Raw genomic sequence first — 16392 nt, 5'->3', positions numbered from 1 at the left:
GAATCGAGATAAAAAAGAAACACAGTTGCGCTTTCTATAAGGATCTCGTAAAGAAAAAGGGAACTAATAGCAATGCGCATTGTACATTACTGTAATGTCTGCATGTTTTCTAAAAGAAATTTGTTAATAAAAGAAATAGAGACTTTGTCGCTTGTCAGATGTCAAACCGCATTTCGCTGATGATCACTGTTGCTAGGCCACGTGCTTGTGGAAGTACTGGCCTTTAAAGCATTCACAACATCATTCCCGCTCGCATAAATCGGCACACTAATTAGCATATGGTTTGGCTCTGACCACCGACTCTCAGCGAGTCATACACGTCAGACTGACCATTAAAGCGGCAGCCTAGTATACCTTTTTCCGCAATTTCAGCAGGAAATAGGCGGTGGCCTGCATGACGTCACCGGCGTGAGTGGAGTTGTGGTAGGGGTTGTCCAGATAGTGAGACTCCACCAGCTGCAGCCAGTTGCGTATGGTGGCGTCGTCGCATTCGAGGCTGGTGTGCACGTTGAGTTTCGAAAAGATCGACAGGCCTAGCCAGATGAGAGGCCTGCAAACACACGTTGCCTCGCTTACGTGCCGCCCTGTCAGCATCGGTAATTATGACACAGAACCACCGAAGCTCTGTCGCCACTTAATGGGGTGCTGACACAGATTTGCGATGGTGAATTTACTCTACAATACATATATCATGTATACCTGCAGGGCCGGCTCTGCGCATGTATGAAATTCGCTAAATGAAGATATTTTATTTCGACATTAAAGTCGATTTAGCATGGCGCACCCACTGACGTTAACAATAGTATGACGTCAAGGGTAAGCGTTCAATTTTTGGTGACCTCACGCACCATGATGGCTAACTGCGATGGTCTAGGGCACCAAAATATTGAAAATGGCTGGCCACTCGTGCGTCACCAACGGAGCCAAAAACGGAGCCAAGAACGGAGCCACCTTGGAAACGTCCTGATATCTTGCGCGAGCGTATAACAAGAAGCTCATACTGTGTTGTGACGTCAGGGGAAAGCAGTAACCGAAACTAGCTCGTAAAAACACATTGCGAGTACTTTTTATAGTGCGTTTACGCATACCCTTACATTTCGTAGTTTTTTTTTTTTTTTGAGGTGTTGGTTATTTCATTTGACGCGAGACAAACAAACAAAGAGGCAAACAAAAACAACAACTCCCTAAAATTTTCTTGTCAATACTGACTTAACTGCTGAGGCGAGAAATCGGTAACAAATTTATTGAGGAAAAAATGCACGACTCCTTAAAATTTCTGAGTCAGTACCCAATTAAGCTTTGAGGCGAGAAACCCGTAACAAATTTACAAGCCGAAACGAATGTAGCACTTATAAATTAAATCTATGAAGAGATAATTTTCGGTTACCACATGCGTTTTAAAGAACGAGACAGCGACACAATGTGAGATGCATCGTTAAACAAGTCAAAGTCAGAGCTAACACTGTTTGACAGGCCTGTGCGTTAGCGTTTTGGTGTTGAAGTTTACTTATTCTCATAACAGTGCTATGGTAGCTTGGCGTAAAGTAAGAACACACACCAAAGAATAAACGATAGAATATGTTTGAGCGTATGCAAATTTCGCGCAAATGTACCGTAGTTATTAACCGTTTCTTTATTTTTCATCACGAAGATTAGAGAAGTTGAGAGAAACAGCTGAGAAGCAGCTCGACTAGCTATAGCTACGACCTCCAATAAATACACTTTTGCGAATGTACAGCAAACTGAAATGCCCACAATCAAAAACCGACTGGTACAGCGCATGAGACGAACAGCGCTAACAGCGAAAGAAAAAAGAATGAAAAAAATATTACCGAAAACAGCTAAACACATTTCCACTAGAAAACACACACACAACCAACGTTAAAATGCAAGACAGGCCAGTCCTCATGATCGTGTTGACTATTTGACGGGTGGGGTGGTGCATTCGACGTTTATGACCTTATAAATTCAAGTCACTATTTACAAAGATCAGAAAAAAAATCCACAAGATATTGACAGCGCGTAAATTACCGGAGAACAAGTGAAGGGACATACACAAGCACCGACTACTGGGCAGTTGCGAAAAAAAAAAAAAAAGAAAAAAAAACAGTCGCGAAAAGAAAGTCACTATCCAGGAGATATTCGTGCGGAAAACAGATAACTAAGTTCCTTAGGTGGGCGTCACCTCAACGAGAGATCTTGGCCACCCCAACAGTATCTCTCGTCAACTCATTTGCACCCCGAGAAAGAAAACGCACGCTAATTGTGGTACACGGGGTACGCCCGCAGCCCTTACAATATGCACTTAAATGCTCGGTTTTGACCGTCTGAACAATTACAAAGGGGCTCTAGCAGCTGCACATTAATGCACCTTGATGCTTGCCCGACATACTTCTCCCCACGTGTTTACGAAATAATTATTACATTGTCAGAACAAGATACGAAAAATTTTCACTCCCCAAATCTTCACGCTAATAAGAAAATATTTGTTTAAGAGCACAAGATGGCGGCGCCAAAGTAAATTGATGCGAAATCGTCTGTACGCACCGTCGTCCCGTGAGTGTCTCCAGCTCGATGATGTCGAACTCCCACTTGACGTCGTTCTCCAGCAAGTCCTTGATCTTGGAAGGCGCCGTCTGAAGGCTGGGGAGCACGCCGGTCGAAGCCGTCGCGTTCACAACGTTCACTGCACGCGAGTGCATCGGCCGATCGCATGAGCGCAAAGTTCGTCCCGATGACGCCTCGCACTCACCTTTCATCAGCGAAGTCTCGTGAGACAGCCGTCGCACGCCCGTTGGTTTCTGGCCCGTCTGCGAGCGAGGAACACCAAATCACATCCAGGCGTGCCTGATGCACTGAACTACTTCGTTTTCTTAACTCAGTTACACGGAAAATTGAAGTACAAAACGAAGACACCTGGACACAGCGCACACTAACTGAAACTTTATTGAAAAAAAAAACAGACTTATATAAGTGGTTACGCGAACACGTGCAGTGAAAAAACAAATGATAAAAGGAGCACACAGATTGTATTGATGATGCGCTTTCAGAAAAGCTACCTCAGCGGCAAGTAACACAGCCGACGGTTTCGCGACATATCAATCACCAGCTTTGTTGATGAGATACGCCTCTTCGAGTTCCCGTGCTATACCTTGTACTTGAATCAAGCTTTCAATATCGTATCATCGAACGAGAGTGCGCAGCCGCATTCACTATAATGCAACGATAGGTTAAGGCACGGTTGTCCCTTTAGAGAAGCTTTGTGATACGTAGCTTTATTATTAATACAACGCCCCCCTCTGCCCATAATGATGCTTCCCACACGACAGCGGAGTGTCGCACACCTCAGCGACGGCGCAGTCGACCCCAGCGACCGCCGCGCAGTTCTACAATCGTGCGTAAATGTGCTCAAGAAGATCTTCGAGCGGGATTAAAGTTCATCTCTGAGCTTCCTAAATACAAGTGCACTCAATTTTTGGATCTAAAGGTGTTCTTCAATGGGTGTCAAACATGTTGGAGGTATGCTCCAAGAAGTGAGAAGCCTGTCCTTGATTTTCATTTCGGGCACTCTGAAGTTGTAAAAAAAGCTGCTGCCGCGACATGTTTGAAGGCCGCGCTTAAGAAGTCTTACCCACACAAAATTGGGGAAAGCCATGGAAAGCGAATCGACAGGCTCAAGCTGTCCAGATTTCGCGAGGACCATTTGGCTAGGCTGGCTTAAAAGGTTCTGAAGGACATTTTGCAGGGTTCTGCAGGAGCTTGAAGGGACTGCCGGTTGTCAGCATCCCGTACCTACATGGCGTCTCGCACCATTTAAAGAAAGTCGGAGCAAGGTACGGGTGCAATGTTTTCTTTTCGGCTGGCAACCATTTGGACAGCATTTGCGCGGCTGTTGCGAGGAAACTCGAGCGTGAGCAACAAGGCAAGGGCATTTGCCAGGTCAAGCACAGGGCCAAATAGGTCGACTGCGCCAAAGCTGGCGATTCATGTGTCGCGATATCCTCCGTTGCGTTACTTGCCGCTGAGGTAGCTTTTCTGGAAGCGCATCATTAATACAATCTGTTTACCTATCTAATCATTTCTTGCACTGCACGTGTTCTCGTAACTGCATATATAACTTTTTCGTCAAAAAAGTTTCGGTTGTTAGTGTGCCCTTTACCCAAGTGTCTTAATTTTGTACTTCAATTTCTCTCGCAACTCAGTCAAGATGAATCACCAAGTAGCTCAGCAGTCCGTGCTTCTCAAAGCTTAGTTTATCTTGTTCTTTCTCATTCAGTGATTGTTGTATGCACTGGATAACAGCTGCCTTTTATTTGCCATTAATTTTTTCTTGATAGCGTTTTCAATGAAATAGCATCACATTGAAACCGCATTTCGAGCAGAATTTCAGTTTCTCTGACGTACACACATGCGCATAGTAGATAAGCTAAGCGTTCACAGCTGGGCAAGTTCGTTCTGGTTAATACTGTGAAACGTTCTACTGGCGAAAAAAGACAAGGGCAGGATAAAAAGACACAAAAAGCCAGTGTGGCTGGTGTCGTGTGTTTTCCTATCCTGTCTTTGTTCCGGTTCGCCACTACAATATTTTGCTGTAGATAAGTTATAACTAGAAACCAACATTGGGTCGCACATCCTGGTGACTTTACTTGTATTCGTACATACATCTAAACACTATGCAGGCATGCTCATAAAATACTATTACCTGCTTTCATTGCAACCTACTGTATTGTGACGCAATATCCCAAAAATTCACTGCTTCGCAATTTTAGATTTCGTGCTATTGTACTGCGAACGAAAACATAAAGGTAGCCTCTAATAACTAAAGGCGAAGCCACAACGAGCCACACAGGAAATTGTAGTTATGCACTGGAAGCCGTTAAATGCTCAAATGAGAGTGTTCTATCGCAATATATATATATATATATATATATATATATATATATATATATATATATATATATATATATATATATATATATATATATATATATATCAGCTTCACCCAGTTGCCCTCTCTAGTTTTCGCGAGCCAAATTTATTTCCTGCCTTCTCTCGTATTAAAGGTGGAAGATCACGTCACGAACCCGTCTCGATGCATGTGCGCGACACGCATCCCAATTTTTTTTTCTCTGGAGCTGATGCTGCCTGGCACAACGCCGCAACACTTTTACCTATTCAACTTTGCAGCTCTGCCTAAGTTCGGCTAGGCGATATTCCAGCACAATGAAGCGAGCGAGCGCCTAGCTACGTGGCATGCGTCACAGGCCAACGCCTCCGCTGCGCAAGTGAAATCCCTGCGTCGCGGTGGCAGGTGCTTGTTATGGCAAGCGCGAAGCTGTGAAAATTAGCCTTAGAAGAGTTGACAATATTTAGGTAAGGTCACTCATGTGTCCTAACTCATTCCCTCATCCTGGTTCGCGGTGCCCACGAAAAGAGCAAACAGCTTTTGATTTGAAATGTGAGCTTCATCCACCGCCGCACCCAGTAAAGCGCTGTAAATTTTGGCATCGTGAGGTAAATTATTAGCGGAAATGACCAGACTTGGTGTCTGGTCATTTCCGCTAATAATTTAGTTTATCCGTAACTTATAGCGCCAAAGTTTCCATAGCCTGACTGTAGAGATGTGTTTCGCATTGTATGAGGCTTGAAAACCTGAACTAAAATCTAAGAGGTTGCTAGGACAATTCGCTATACCTGAGAGGATAACTTATATAGTTGACACTCAGACTATAGCGTCACGGATGTGGCTGTGAACACGGGTACTCATCGATCAGTAAACGTCGACCCGCGGATGTCTTGCACCACCAGGGTACATAATATCGTGCCGCTGAAGAACGTTAGACCTAACGTACAGGTAACAACCCGAAAACGCTGCATATGACAGTAATCGCAAGCCGAAAACCTAGGTGTTATTAAGTAGAAGCGTACATCGCTGGCTGGCATGCCGCTGAAGCGTATGCGCGCTGTGATCAACCTACGGCAACATTTTATACTGGACGTCTACAAACTCCGAGAAAGTGTCACGAGCAGGCAACGCACGTTGATTAGTCCGGTGACCAGGTCCGATGTCATCTGGTCCTCGGACTTGCCCTGGCCGACCCCTAGCTGCGGATTGTAGAGTTCTGTGGAGCGAAGGATTTCGATGACGCGGTCCAGTGCCTGAGCCACCATGGCCGAACTGTTCTCTTGCGTCGACACCAGCATGTTGATGACCTGCGCCACGGATAGAAGGTCATCAAGAAAAATGACACAAAACGTGCTGTCTTGCCAGATTTGTTTGCCTTGGTAAGCTGCCCGCGCATTAGCCTGCGATTCCGCAGCATAGGATGACCGTACGGTAAAAGCTTACCTGGTTAAATGCGTAGCTGAACGAGAAAATATGTTTTTTTGTTGTTGATAACGAGAGCGACAACAAAACCACTGTCAGGGTTCTGTGCGCATCAAAATTTATACACGAAACGACCGAGGCAGCTTTGATAGCAGATGCGGCGACGCTTTCAGGCGTTTGCGTTGAAACCTTGACATCACTGGTGAAAAATGTCACTGATATCTCTTTCACGCGCAACGCCCCAACAAGTGGACGCATCAAGTTCTTGCCAGCTCTTTGAACTATAACGTGATAGATGACATGATAGATTGAGAGTATATGATGGCGGGATTGGACTTTCTTCACAATCATTCATTAACCTCAATGTGCTGCGTAAGACTGCAGCTGACCACTCCGGTGATTTCTCCACAATGTTTGAAGGCTCGGTCGGCATACCACGTTCCAAGAACAACGTAAAAGGTACGACTTTCCTTGCTCTGGATGAATACATACAACCAAAATGAATTGTCAATCCAATCTGAGCCTGTAATTTAATCGTTTCTATGTAAAACAAATGGTACATAACGAACTGTAACAAGGTTTTTGACCGGGCCAGTTGGTTATGATCCATAATAGCTCACAGCACGAATATCAACACACGAAATATTCGTGTGTTGATAGCTCAACACACGAATACAAGCGATTGTCTTCGTGTGTGTCCCTTCTGCTCGTCAGAGTAGAAGGGGCACACACGAAGACAATCAGAGTGCGCTGTAAGCTATTCATCAGAGCGCGCTGTAATCAGAGCGCGCTGTAATCAGAGTGCGATGTTGTCAGAGTGCGCTGTAAGCTATTATAGAACTAACTGCCCAATGGAAACTTTCATAACTCGATAATTTGTAATATTGATAAAATCACACAAAACAACACTTTTACTTTATAATCTTTCTCAGAATGTTTTACCAAGTGCATTACATTTATGATGCGCGAATTTTACGCACTTACGGACAAGTCGATCATAATTTGCACCACAGGGGGACACTTCTTTGCTCTGGAAGCCTGCTCTTTTGCTCGATCACGTGGTTTCTTAGGCATTCGCCTTGAACCACTGGAAGGCGACATCAATCTTCTTTTTATGGTGAGTCGATGTGTCGATCCTGCCCCGCCGCCCTCTGAAAGTTGCCTGCACCTATATAACGCGCTTTAACACAGCCTCCAAGATCAGAGGCAGCTCGGCTGAAAAAGGGCCTCCGTGATCGCGGCCCACTTTCGAGCTATACAGAATGTCATGCGATGAGGCCACAAGTTTTGGCTGTGATGTCAAAATGACGTCATGTGGCGACGTTCATCACGTGAGGACCACTTCTTTAAATGAAAGTGCAGTGGCTCAAGGAAAGACCCGACGGGCATCAGGCACGCGTTGCAAAACGTCATATCGCCGTTGTCTTCTGTGAATACAGAAATCACAATCAAACTTCGAGAGAGAGAGACAGAGATAGTGGCGCCATTTTACATCGACAAGCAAAAAAGAAAAAGGGGTAGCCACACCTCGGTTGTCTTGCTTGAGAAAGAAATTGTGCTCTTATCGTCTGATCATTAGCGCATGTGTTCGCAAGTTGTGCCATGTGCGCTGTAAACATTTTTTTTTTGCCAGATCACGCCAATATGAGGGTCATTAAGATGATTTTTTGCATCACTTGCGCTGAAACCGCGTATACCCGGGACGCCAGTCCAATTTGAGGAATCGAAGGTTATCACCTTAAAATTGGGACCGTAATAGTCCACGCTCCGGCTAAATTCATAATTGCAAGTCATCGAATAAGTTTCTTGGGTTGAAATCATGTCTCAGCGCCGTCCGCAGTTTGTCTTGAAAAAAAAATTGCAGATATTACGTGTCGACATAATTCTTAGGTAAGTTGTGGAATGGGAATTTTTAGATTGACGTCGTCCCCCGAAATCGCTTAACGAGCCCCTTAGCCTAAGTATTTGAACTCTCAAATTTCACCCAACCCCGTATAAGGTGCCCGCACCACCGGTAATCGAATCCGCGGTATCGTGTGTCACGTTGTAGCCCCCAAACAACCACCGCTTGAACGACGACACACAGCGGTTACGTGACTGCAATGCTCAGGCCGCCAACTCCGCGTCGTAATCACCGCTCGGCAAGGTATACGTACGATAGATAGAATTCTGCAGCACACAATCAATATTTATAGATTGAAGACAACTTGTGGGCAGTTATTGTAGTGCCACAACGAGAATCTGAAATCCGACGCTCAAATTATCAGCTACACTTAACTCCTTGAGATGCTCGGTACACAATTGTGTACAACACTTGTTTTTGCTAGTTGTGCACACTATAGTGGCCCATGAAAGCGCAAAGTACATTGACCTGCCTGCGTAGTAAATGTGTCTTCATTTATTTTGTTTTGCAGTGTATTATACTATTGAATATAGTCACTCTGCTGGAAGGCACATGTCCGACGAGCAGTTGAAATCACTGCCAGTTTATTACGGGTTACTACACTGTAAGTTGTGGTGAACCCATGGTTTCTTTCTTTCTTTCTTTCTTTCTTTCTTTCTTTCTTTCTTTCTTTCTTTCTTTCTGTCTTTCTTTCTTTCTTTCTTTCTTTCTTTCTTTCTTTCTTTCTTTCCTTCCTTCCTTCCTTCTTTCCTTCTTCCTTTCCTTCGTTATACGTACCGCGTACGGCGAGCCACACAACAAAAGTATAGTTTTCTTTGCTCAAAATGAACGTAGCCGATAACGAATTATCACTATCTCAATAGCATGAGATTACAATTTATTTATGCAAAAATAGAGCATGAATGAGTTTACGACAACTAGATATTTCTCAGGTTTAATTACTATAAAAACAAAAATGAACGTGTCATTACATTACTTTTTAAAACATAATATCGAATCTCTTGAAGTAATGTTTCGTCGATTGAACATATTTACCGATAATTATTCACAGGTGGAGCCTGAATTGGTTAAATAAAAAAAACACGACAAAATAAAAAATGAAGACATAAAAAAAAGACATGAGACAAGGCCCACGTCCCTGATCGAAATGTGCAACGTCTCAGCGAAGGCGGAAAGCGCTGAAACAACTGCGCGCGCTGCGTGCGCGCGGTCTCAGTGGTTCACACAGTAACTCACCTTTGTTATGGGCGCCTCCAGCGTCATTGCATGAAATTTTGCGAATGATTGTCGCCTGTTCATTCCAACTGTTGGAACAAAAGAAGAAAACATCGCGTCAATAGAATGTGAACGTGGGGCATCATAAGCCGGTCAGTATCCCGACTAATCTATGAAGCTCTATACTAATGGGAATGTTGTCCAAGATGCCGACAAAATGCCGGCTCTCGCTTGTTCACTGATTCGCAAGCGTCTCAACCCTAACAGCAGCGGCAGCAAGAAGCTAATTAGCGAGCAAAGCCAACGCTTCACGTTTGGTTAGTCATCATGCAAACATGCTGGTTAGAATCGCAAGTCGCGTTTCGGTCGGCCTGCGACATGCGACACGCAGGGTAAGGTCTGCCTGCTTTGCTGACACAGTTTCAGTATAGATATATATGCACGTTCATTAGAATACATTATATTACAAACAAAGAACGCTTTTCAAGCCGATTCTGTTGACCAAGAAGTGACCAAGAAACAGCTCTGATAGTTAACTTTACCTTTGCTAGCTAAACATTTTCCGATAACTGGTTCGGCAGCGCAAGATTTTACGAGAATTCATGTTTGGATATTGGGAACAAAGTGTTCGAACCCTATGTAGAGCTGCAACGTTTCCCCACCTGTCAAGCAGGTAAGCGTTCTCAGCAACATTATGAAACGGCTAGAGAGCCGACGCAGAGCTGCCAAGCAGTTGTCGACGCAAAATCCGTTTGGCAAGTGGCCAACCAGCGGCAGTAGCAAGAGCGGCAAAAAAAAAAAAAAAAAAGCGTTGGAACTGTAGCACAAGGCAGCGACGCTCCAGCAACCGTTACTGGCGCAATGTTATCCCAGTCAGGGCCTCCGAGATTGCGGGCGCGTGCCACGCGCCCGCAATCTCGGCGGCCATGTCTCAGTTGCATTCGCTTTGGTTGTCATGCCATCTGCAATTGCCCCGCACACGACCGCTTCATATTTCCCGAGAGCTACGGATGGCCTTCAAGTCGATCGGAGCTATAGACACAGTGTTTCGTACTATAATATTTAATAGCATGAAACTCTGTGGCACTGTAGGAAGACAGGCAACCGTCTTGAACGTCATTCATAGCAAATTTGCTAAGGTTTGTTTACTTGAAACTGGATATAAAAAAAATGTTTCCGGACGTGAGCTGAAAGCCAGCCGTTTTTGGCGACAATGTGCAATCATTAATTATTGCATAGGCGTTACGAGGATGTCACGCTGTCAGACTAGGTTTTCGACACAACTTGCTCAGAAATCACGTTAAAGCAAGCGTTTCTCTCCAACTAATCTGCACGTGGTTATACCGTCGCTTGATTTATCAGCGGATGTACTCGCGTGGCGCAAATATGCGAATAACAGGCTTGCGATAATTCTACCACTTACATTGTCGCGCATCAATCGTTTTACTTTTTTTGCCGGGCAAGCGTTCTGTAATTGGCCCCGACTAATCAATTTATTAAGAGAGTCAACAAGACCGTAATAAGTAGCCCAATAAAGATAAACAACTTTTGACCCACGGCATTAACACTATCTGTTTTCACCCGTTATTTTACAACATGACAGTATCACCCTGCTTCGAACACTGAATTATGAATAAGTGAGCGCTAACGCTGCAATAAAATAGCTCGAAAAACGGCAGCGATCGGCTTATACGTGATGCCTTCAAAGCGCGAAGCTGCTTTGAATGCCCTCGCTATACGAGCTGTCGGAGGTTGTCGACCTGCAATCAGGCATGCTTGGTTTCCAAGCTGGCCCCAGATCACAGCGAGACGGCAGTGCAGGTCTGCAGTCGGACAAGCAAAGCGAAAGCAAATAATTGGAAAAAAGGCAATAATTAAAGCGGTGCAATGAGAGACACGAGCGTAAAGCGAGCGCCATGAAGCGTAAGCGACTCACCGTCACTGCACAAGGAACGAACATCACAAGATGCCTTTCTAGAGCTTTTCATGCTCGAGTTAAGAGTAAAAGACAGGAAATCTAGAGACGGAGAAAAAAAAAGTGAGAAGTCGCTTTATAAGGGGGCGACCGTGTGTATAATAGCGGTAAAGGTGAATGAGCGATCTCTTATCCCGATTGCGCGCTCGAACAAGACGGGGTCAGGTAGGCCGGTCACAGTCATTACAGTTAACCTGAAATACTTCGGAGCGGGCTGCAGCCAGCAATCCCGCGAGTTTTCGCCGAGGTGCGTATTATCAAAAGCAGCAGCCCATTCACGTCTGTCCCCCCCCCCCCCCCCCGATGACTGGACAATGCAAGTGCACTTTGATAGCTTCAAAAAACTGAACTTGACAGAAACAAAAACAAGAACCCCTCAGCGTACCATCAAAAAGCCACTTTTTTTTTTTTAACTCAGAAGTTAGCAATTTCACATGACGCCATCACAGCCACAGAAAAACGAGAGATAAAGAAAGGGTCATTTTGTGAACCCACCGGCCATTGCACGTGTTGCCCGTGCGCGCAATAGGATCTACTGAGCAATTTAGGCATAAAGTTTCGTAGAAGAAATACTAGAGGGAAATGTGTACGTTAAACACGTTTGGAATCTCCCACTGCAGTGGGAGATTCCAAACGTGTTTCCAAACGTGATTCCAAACGTTATATAGAAATAGCACGTATTCGTATGAGTTACACAACGGATATTTGCCCCACTACGAATCTTTCCCAGCGTTATCGACGTTATTTCTAACTGTAATCAGAGCATCACGTAACACGTAGCATTGTCCTTAAAGCGTTTGCATACCGAAAAAAAAAAAAGGATTACCAGTTGTGGCAAGCAGTACCTGACTTTTCAAATTTTTTTCACCAAATTTCAACAAAACGCGATAATTTACAAGAAATAAACGGTGTAAACTGCTTCCTTTGTTCCGACGCTTATCCTACAACAATGCTCTGATTAAAGAAAAAAAAGATATGCTGCGGAGCTCGCTTCGCCCTGAATACTTTTTAAATTGGATTTATAGCAGACATCCAAAATATGCAGTACGGCGCATTATACGGAAAGGAAGCTTCTCGGATGTTCCAAAACTTCGTCTTTATTTATTTTTTATTTCCGAAACGTAAAGCCGTCGGTGGCCGAGGTAACAGGTGTAATATTATTATATCAAAACGCCTTAAGCTGTATGGGTACTGGCGATACATAATTCCCTCGAGCAAATATTGCATGAAACTGCCGAGTCATTTCAAGACGGCAAACTGTCGATGCGTATCACTTCTTCTGGCGAGTGTGCATTCGCCAGAAAAGGCGATTATGTACAAGCGATACTGTTTACGGTACGAATTGCCGTCTCCGGGCCTGTGTTATTCCAAATGCATTAACAGTGATTGTTAGATAAATATTTAATATCCGTGGATATTATGTCGCAACGTCGGAGGTGACTGTCACGGCTAATATTACGTTAGTAAAGCGCCTTGGCTCGACGTGCAACATATCGCGTAAACACGCAAACGACAGAAGAAAGCTTTCGACTATAGAGCACCAAAGTTGTAAACGTAGCTATATACTTGCTTTCAGCTTGTGCACGCAAGCAGTTAGGGTTCAAGGAAAACAATGCTTAAAAGAACACTAAAATAAAACAATGTGATTAGACTGATAAGCTGTACTTTGAAATTGTAGTTAATTTTCCCAACACATGCTTAGTGATAGAGGAAAAATCATGGTGAAATTTTTCTTATTAAATTTCGCACCAAATTTTCCACAAGTGACACCACGGATTCTAAAATGCTTCTTATTACTTGGGCGACATTGTCCCAATGAAATTTACTGAAACTTGGTTATGTTATGTTTGTGCTTCCTCACGAGGACAATGAATTTCATTTTTGCCTACTATAGGAACTGCGTACAGACGCCTTCAAAAGCCATGACGTTCCGGCGGTTGGTGCGTTAGCCTCAGGGACACAAACACGTACTTTGCCACCTCAATTTCTTCATTGCGCATTTTGTCATATAATCAAGCGTAATGGCGACAAGGTAGGTGATTTCTGGTATTTACTAATGGTAGAAAAAAGTTTTTTAAAGCATTCTTTTTAAGTAAGAGAATTGTGATTTTTGCGTGCGCTATCCACTTCGTGCTTTTTTATCTAAAGCATTCTTTGCCTCCTGAAAGCCGACCGCGAAGGATTGAAGTTGGTGGCTGCTCTGCTGCAGATGGGCTATTTTACGAGCACGTCTGGCGACAGAAGATTCAGGTTAGCTCCGCTATGGCGGTTTTCTTGTAACTTTGAATTTCTGTTGTGGAGAATTCGAAGCAAGTTTTTCTTGATATTTGTGGATAAAATACAGTGTTTTCTAGCTTTTCTATCGTGTGGCGTGTGTTGATAAGCGCGCCTGCCCCCCCCCCCCCCCCGTTTCACACACACCAGCAGGTTGGGGGAATCCCAATGCAACCTACGCGCGGCGCGCATATATACATACAAACAAGAATTTGCGAATTTGATTGCGCGTTGGGAAATGCGTGGCTAGCACGCTGCCGAACATATGTGCTGATGGTACTCGAAAGTTCCCGAAACCGGTGCGCAGGAGGAGGAGGTGCTCTCGTGTGAAAGATGGAGTAAAGTACAGTGATGTTCCGTACTACGCGAAAGAATTCCCACTCAGAGACATGAAAATTCCCTATTTGGGGGATTTTCCCCTAGAAACATTGACGAAATTCCCAGCGAAATCTCCTGCGCAACAGTACTAATCTCCGCCTCCATCCACGCACACACATGCCATAATTACAAGTGTCTCACGTATGCTTGCGACTTTTGAAATCATGACTAGCCCATCCAGTGCAGCACAACAAAAGCACGACTTTATTAATTTATATACCGTTAGTACACTGCACATTGTTGGCTTCAAATCTAACACCACTAGTGAACCTGAAATCGCTCCGTGTAAATACCAGAAACAAATATCAAAAGCTATGCTTGCGTGGTGCATGTGTCAAAACCGATTACAGCAGATGAAGGCGCACTGCTACCACTAATTATCGGTTGTCAGAAAAGATCTCGTCTATTCCTGAAATTCCCTAAAATATCACAAAGATTCCCTTTTTCCATTTGGCTCAAATTGACAGGCGAAAATTCCTCGAAAAAGAGAAAATTCCCTGCACGGAACTATAGTAAAGTATACTACGAAAATCAACGACGTAAACTGGCTGACTAGCATTCTGCGATTGCTTTTATGCAGTTGCTCTTGCGTAATACTGTAGAGAAAAACAATGGAGTTGTGTCAAACTAATATCTTACAATCATGGAAAGAAACAACGCAGCATTAAGCAGGGTTATAAGCGGCCATTTGTTTGATGCACGAGTGGCTTAATCTCAAGAGCCAGGCGCACATGTTTTCCAGTAGGCATAAAGCGAGAAAACTGCACAGACACATGATTACTGTAAAAATGAATACGCCGCTCCTCGGAAAGGCTTGGAGAAAAGCCAGCCTTGAGCAAAGAAAATGGTCTACTGCGTGGTAACGCCGACCAATTGAAGGCAGACGCACCCCAACCAGCATTTCACAACACGAAACATACTTTTGCAGATTGCATCGGCTCGTAAGACAGCGAAGAGCGACACATTTGAGGCAAAAAGCAATAGAAATAATACTTCAAAAGAAAACGTCGAGTGGGACGCCTGAATCATTCGGTAGCAACTACGCGGATTCTTCTTTAAATTCTTTCGTTTAACAGTTGCTATGCAATTTCATATAATATACTGATATTGTAGTGGACTGCTTACAATTTTAGACACACCGAACAGGAGACCCTCTTCTGTGCTGAAAGCAAGAAAAAGCTATACAAGGTGCCTGCCTATAACACTCTTTTAAGACAGCGTGGTTGCTAGAAATTAGGAAAAAAGTGCGCGTGAACTATTTTAGTGATTCTTTTTTTACATCATTGGGGTAATAACACTTGCGGAAACACGTCTCGTAGAGGTATTTAGAACTCTTCTGGTTTTTAAACTTATAAAACAATCTGCATACATGAAAGTATAGTATTATAGACCTATATTATCATTTGCCGTAACTGAGTTCACGCTTACTTCGTCCTGTTAAGAATCAGAAATGAAGCAGCCGTTCTCGCTTTGGTCAAAGTTTGGGGTCCACAACACAATGTTGCCATGAAGAAATCAAATGAGCAAGACGATGACGACAACAAAATATGTAATTCTAAGGCAGAAAATACAAGATGAAATGGTACTATAAAGCCCAAATGACCTCACTGGCGAAAAAAAAATCCACGCTGCATAAGCGAGTATTCCCAATCAAAGTGTTAAAAAAATGAAGCGGACAAGCAAAGATATGTGACCGTGAAATCGCCACCGATTAACAGTTAATGTCATTACGTACACCAAAATGGCAGCCCGTTCACGTTTCGCTCGTAAGGCCCACGAGATGTCGGTCCTCAACGCGTGTTGCTGTATATACTGTGTAACATGCTGTCTACATGTCTAATACAGTAACTCTATATACGCGCTTCTTTGTGCTCCTACATCACATATAGCCAGCTCCTCCTCCAGAGGACGCGCTGGTACATGGCGTACGAGCTTAACTTAAAGTAAAATCCAGCTACGGATCTTATCATACTTATTCGAGTGTAAACCACCAGTTTGTAAATTTACCAGTTTGCAAGTTTATTCGAATGTAAACCACCAGGTCGACATGGTTATAATGGTTAGGTTTGGTCCCAAACACCAAGAACCGCCGGCCAACAAAATGTCAACACCACAAAATTGGAGGGGGGGGGGGGGGGAGGCTAGGCACGAAACGTGCATTTTAAACATGTAATGATTCTCCATAACCAGGTGGCGCACCACATCATATTTCAGCCATACATCGATCTTCGACCTAAAATGATTTATTTAAACTATATATAAATTTATAAAAACCAAGAAAACTGATTTTTTTAAATTTTGGAAATGAGCCATACAGTA

The 16392-nt window shown here is 43.8% G+C and overlaps 1 protein-coding gene across 3 annotated transcripts in view; it reads right to left on the bottom strand.

The window, feature by feature from the left end:
- LOC119186389 (high affinity cAMP-specific and IBMX-insensitive 3',5'-cyclic phosphodiesterase 8B) overlaps positions 1–16392 on the bottom strand; it is a 320801-nt gene that overhangs the window by 17179 nt on the left and 287230 nt on the right. For 2 of the 3 annotated variants that reach the window (XM_037435030.2, XM_075893207.1), the window contains exons 9-14: positions 11383–11463; positions 9468–9535; positions 6040–6213; positions 2753–2810; positions 2548–2686; positions 355–550 (exon numbers count right to left, since the gene is read on the bottom strand). In XM_037435030.2, the coding sequence (XP_037290927.2) occupies positions 355–550; positions 2548–2686; positions 2753–2810; positions 6040–6213; positions 9468–9535; positions 11383–11463 (716 nt within the window). The remainder of the gene's footprint in view (positions 1–354; positions 551–2547; positions 2687–2752; positions 2811–6039; positions 6214–9467; positions 9536–11382; positions 11464–16392) is intronic. The other variant, XM_037435037.2, reaches the window with a different exon arrangement.

This window comes from Rhipicephalus microplus, chromosome 1, assembly GCF_043290135.1.
Source record: "Rhipicephalus microplus isolate Deutch F79 chromosome 1, USDA_Rmic, whole genome shotgun sequence".
Classification (NCBI taxonomy): Eukaryota; Metazoa; Arthropoda; class Arachnida; order Ixodida; family Ixodidae; genus Rhipicephalus; species Rhipicephalus microplus.
The sequence above is the reverse complement of the archived record's forward strand: the minus strand, read 5'-3'. Positions and strand labels throughout refer to the sequence as shown.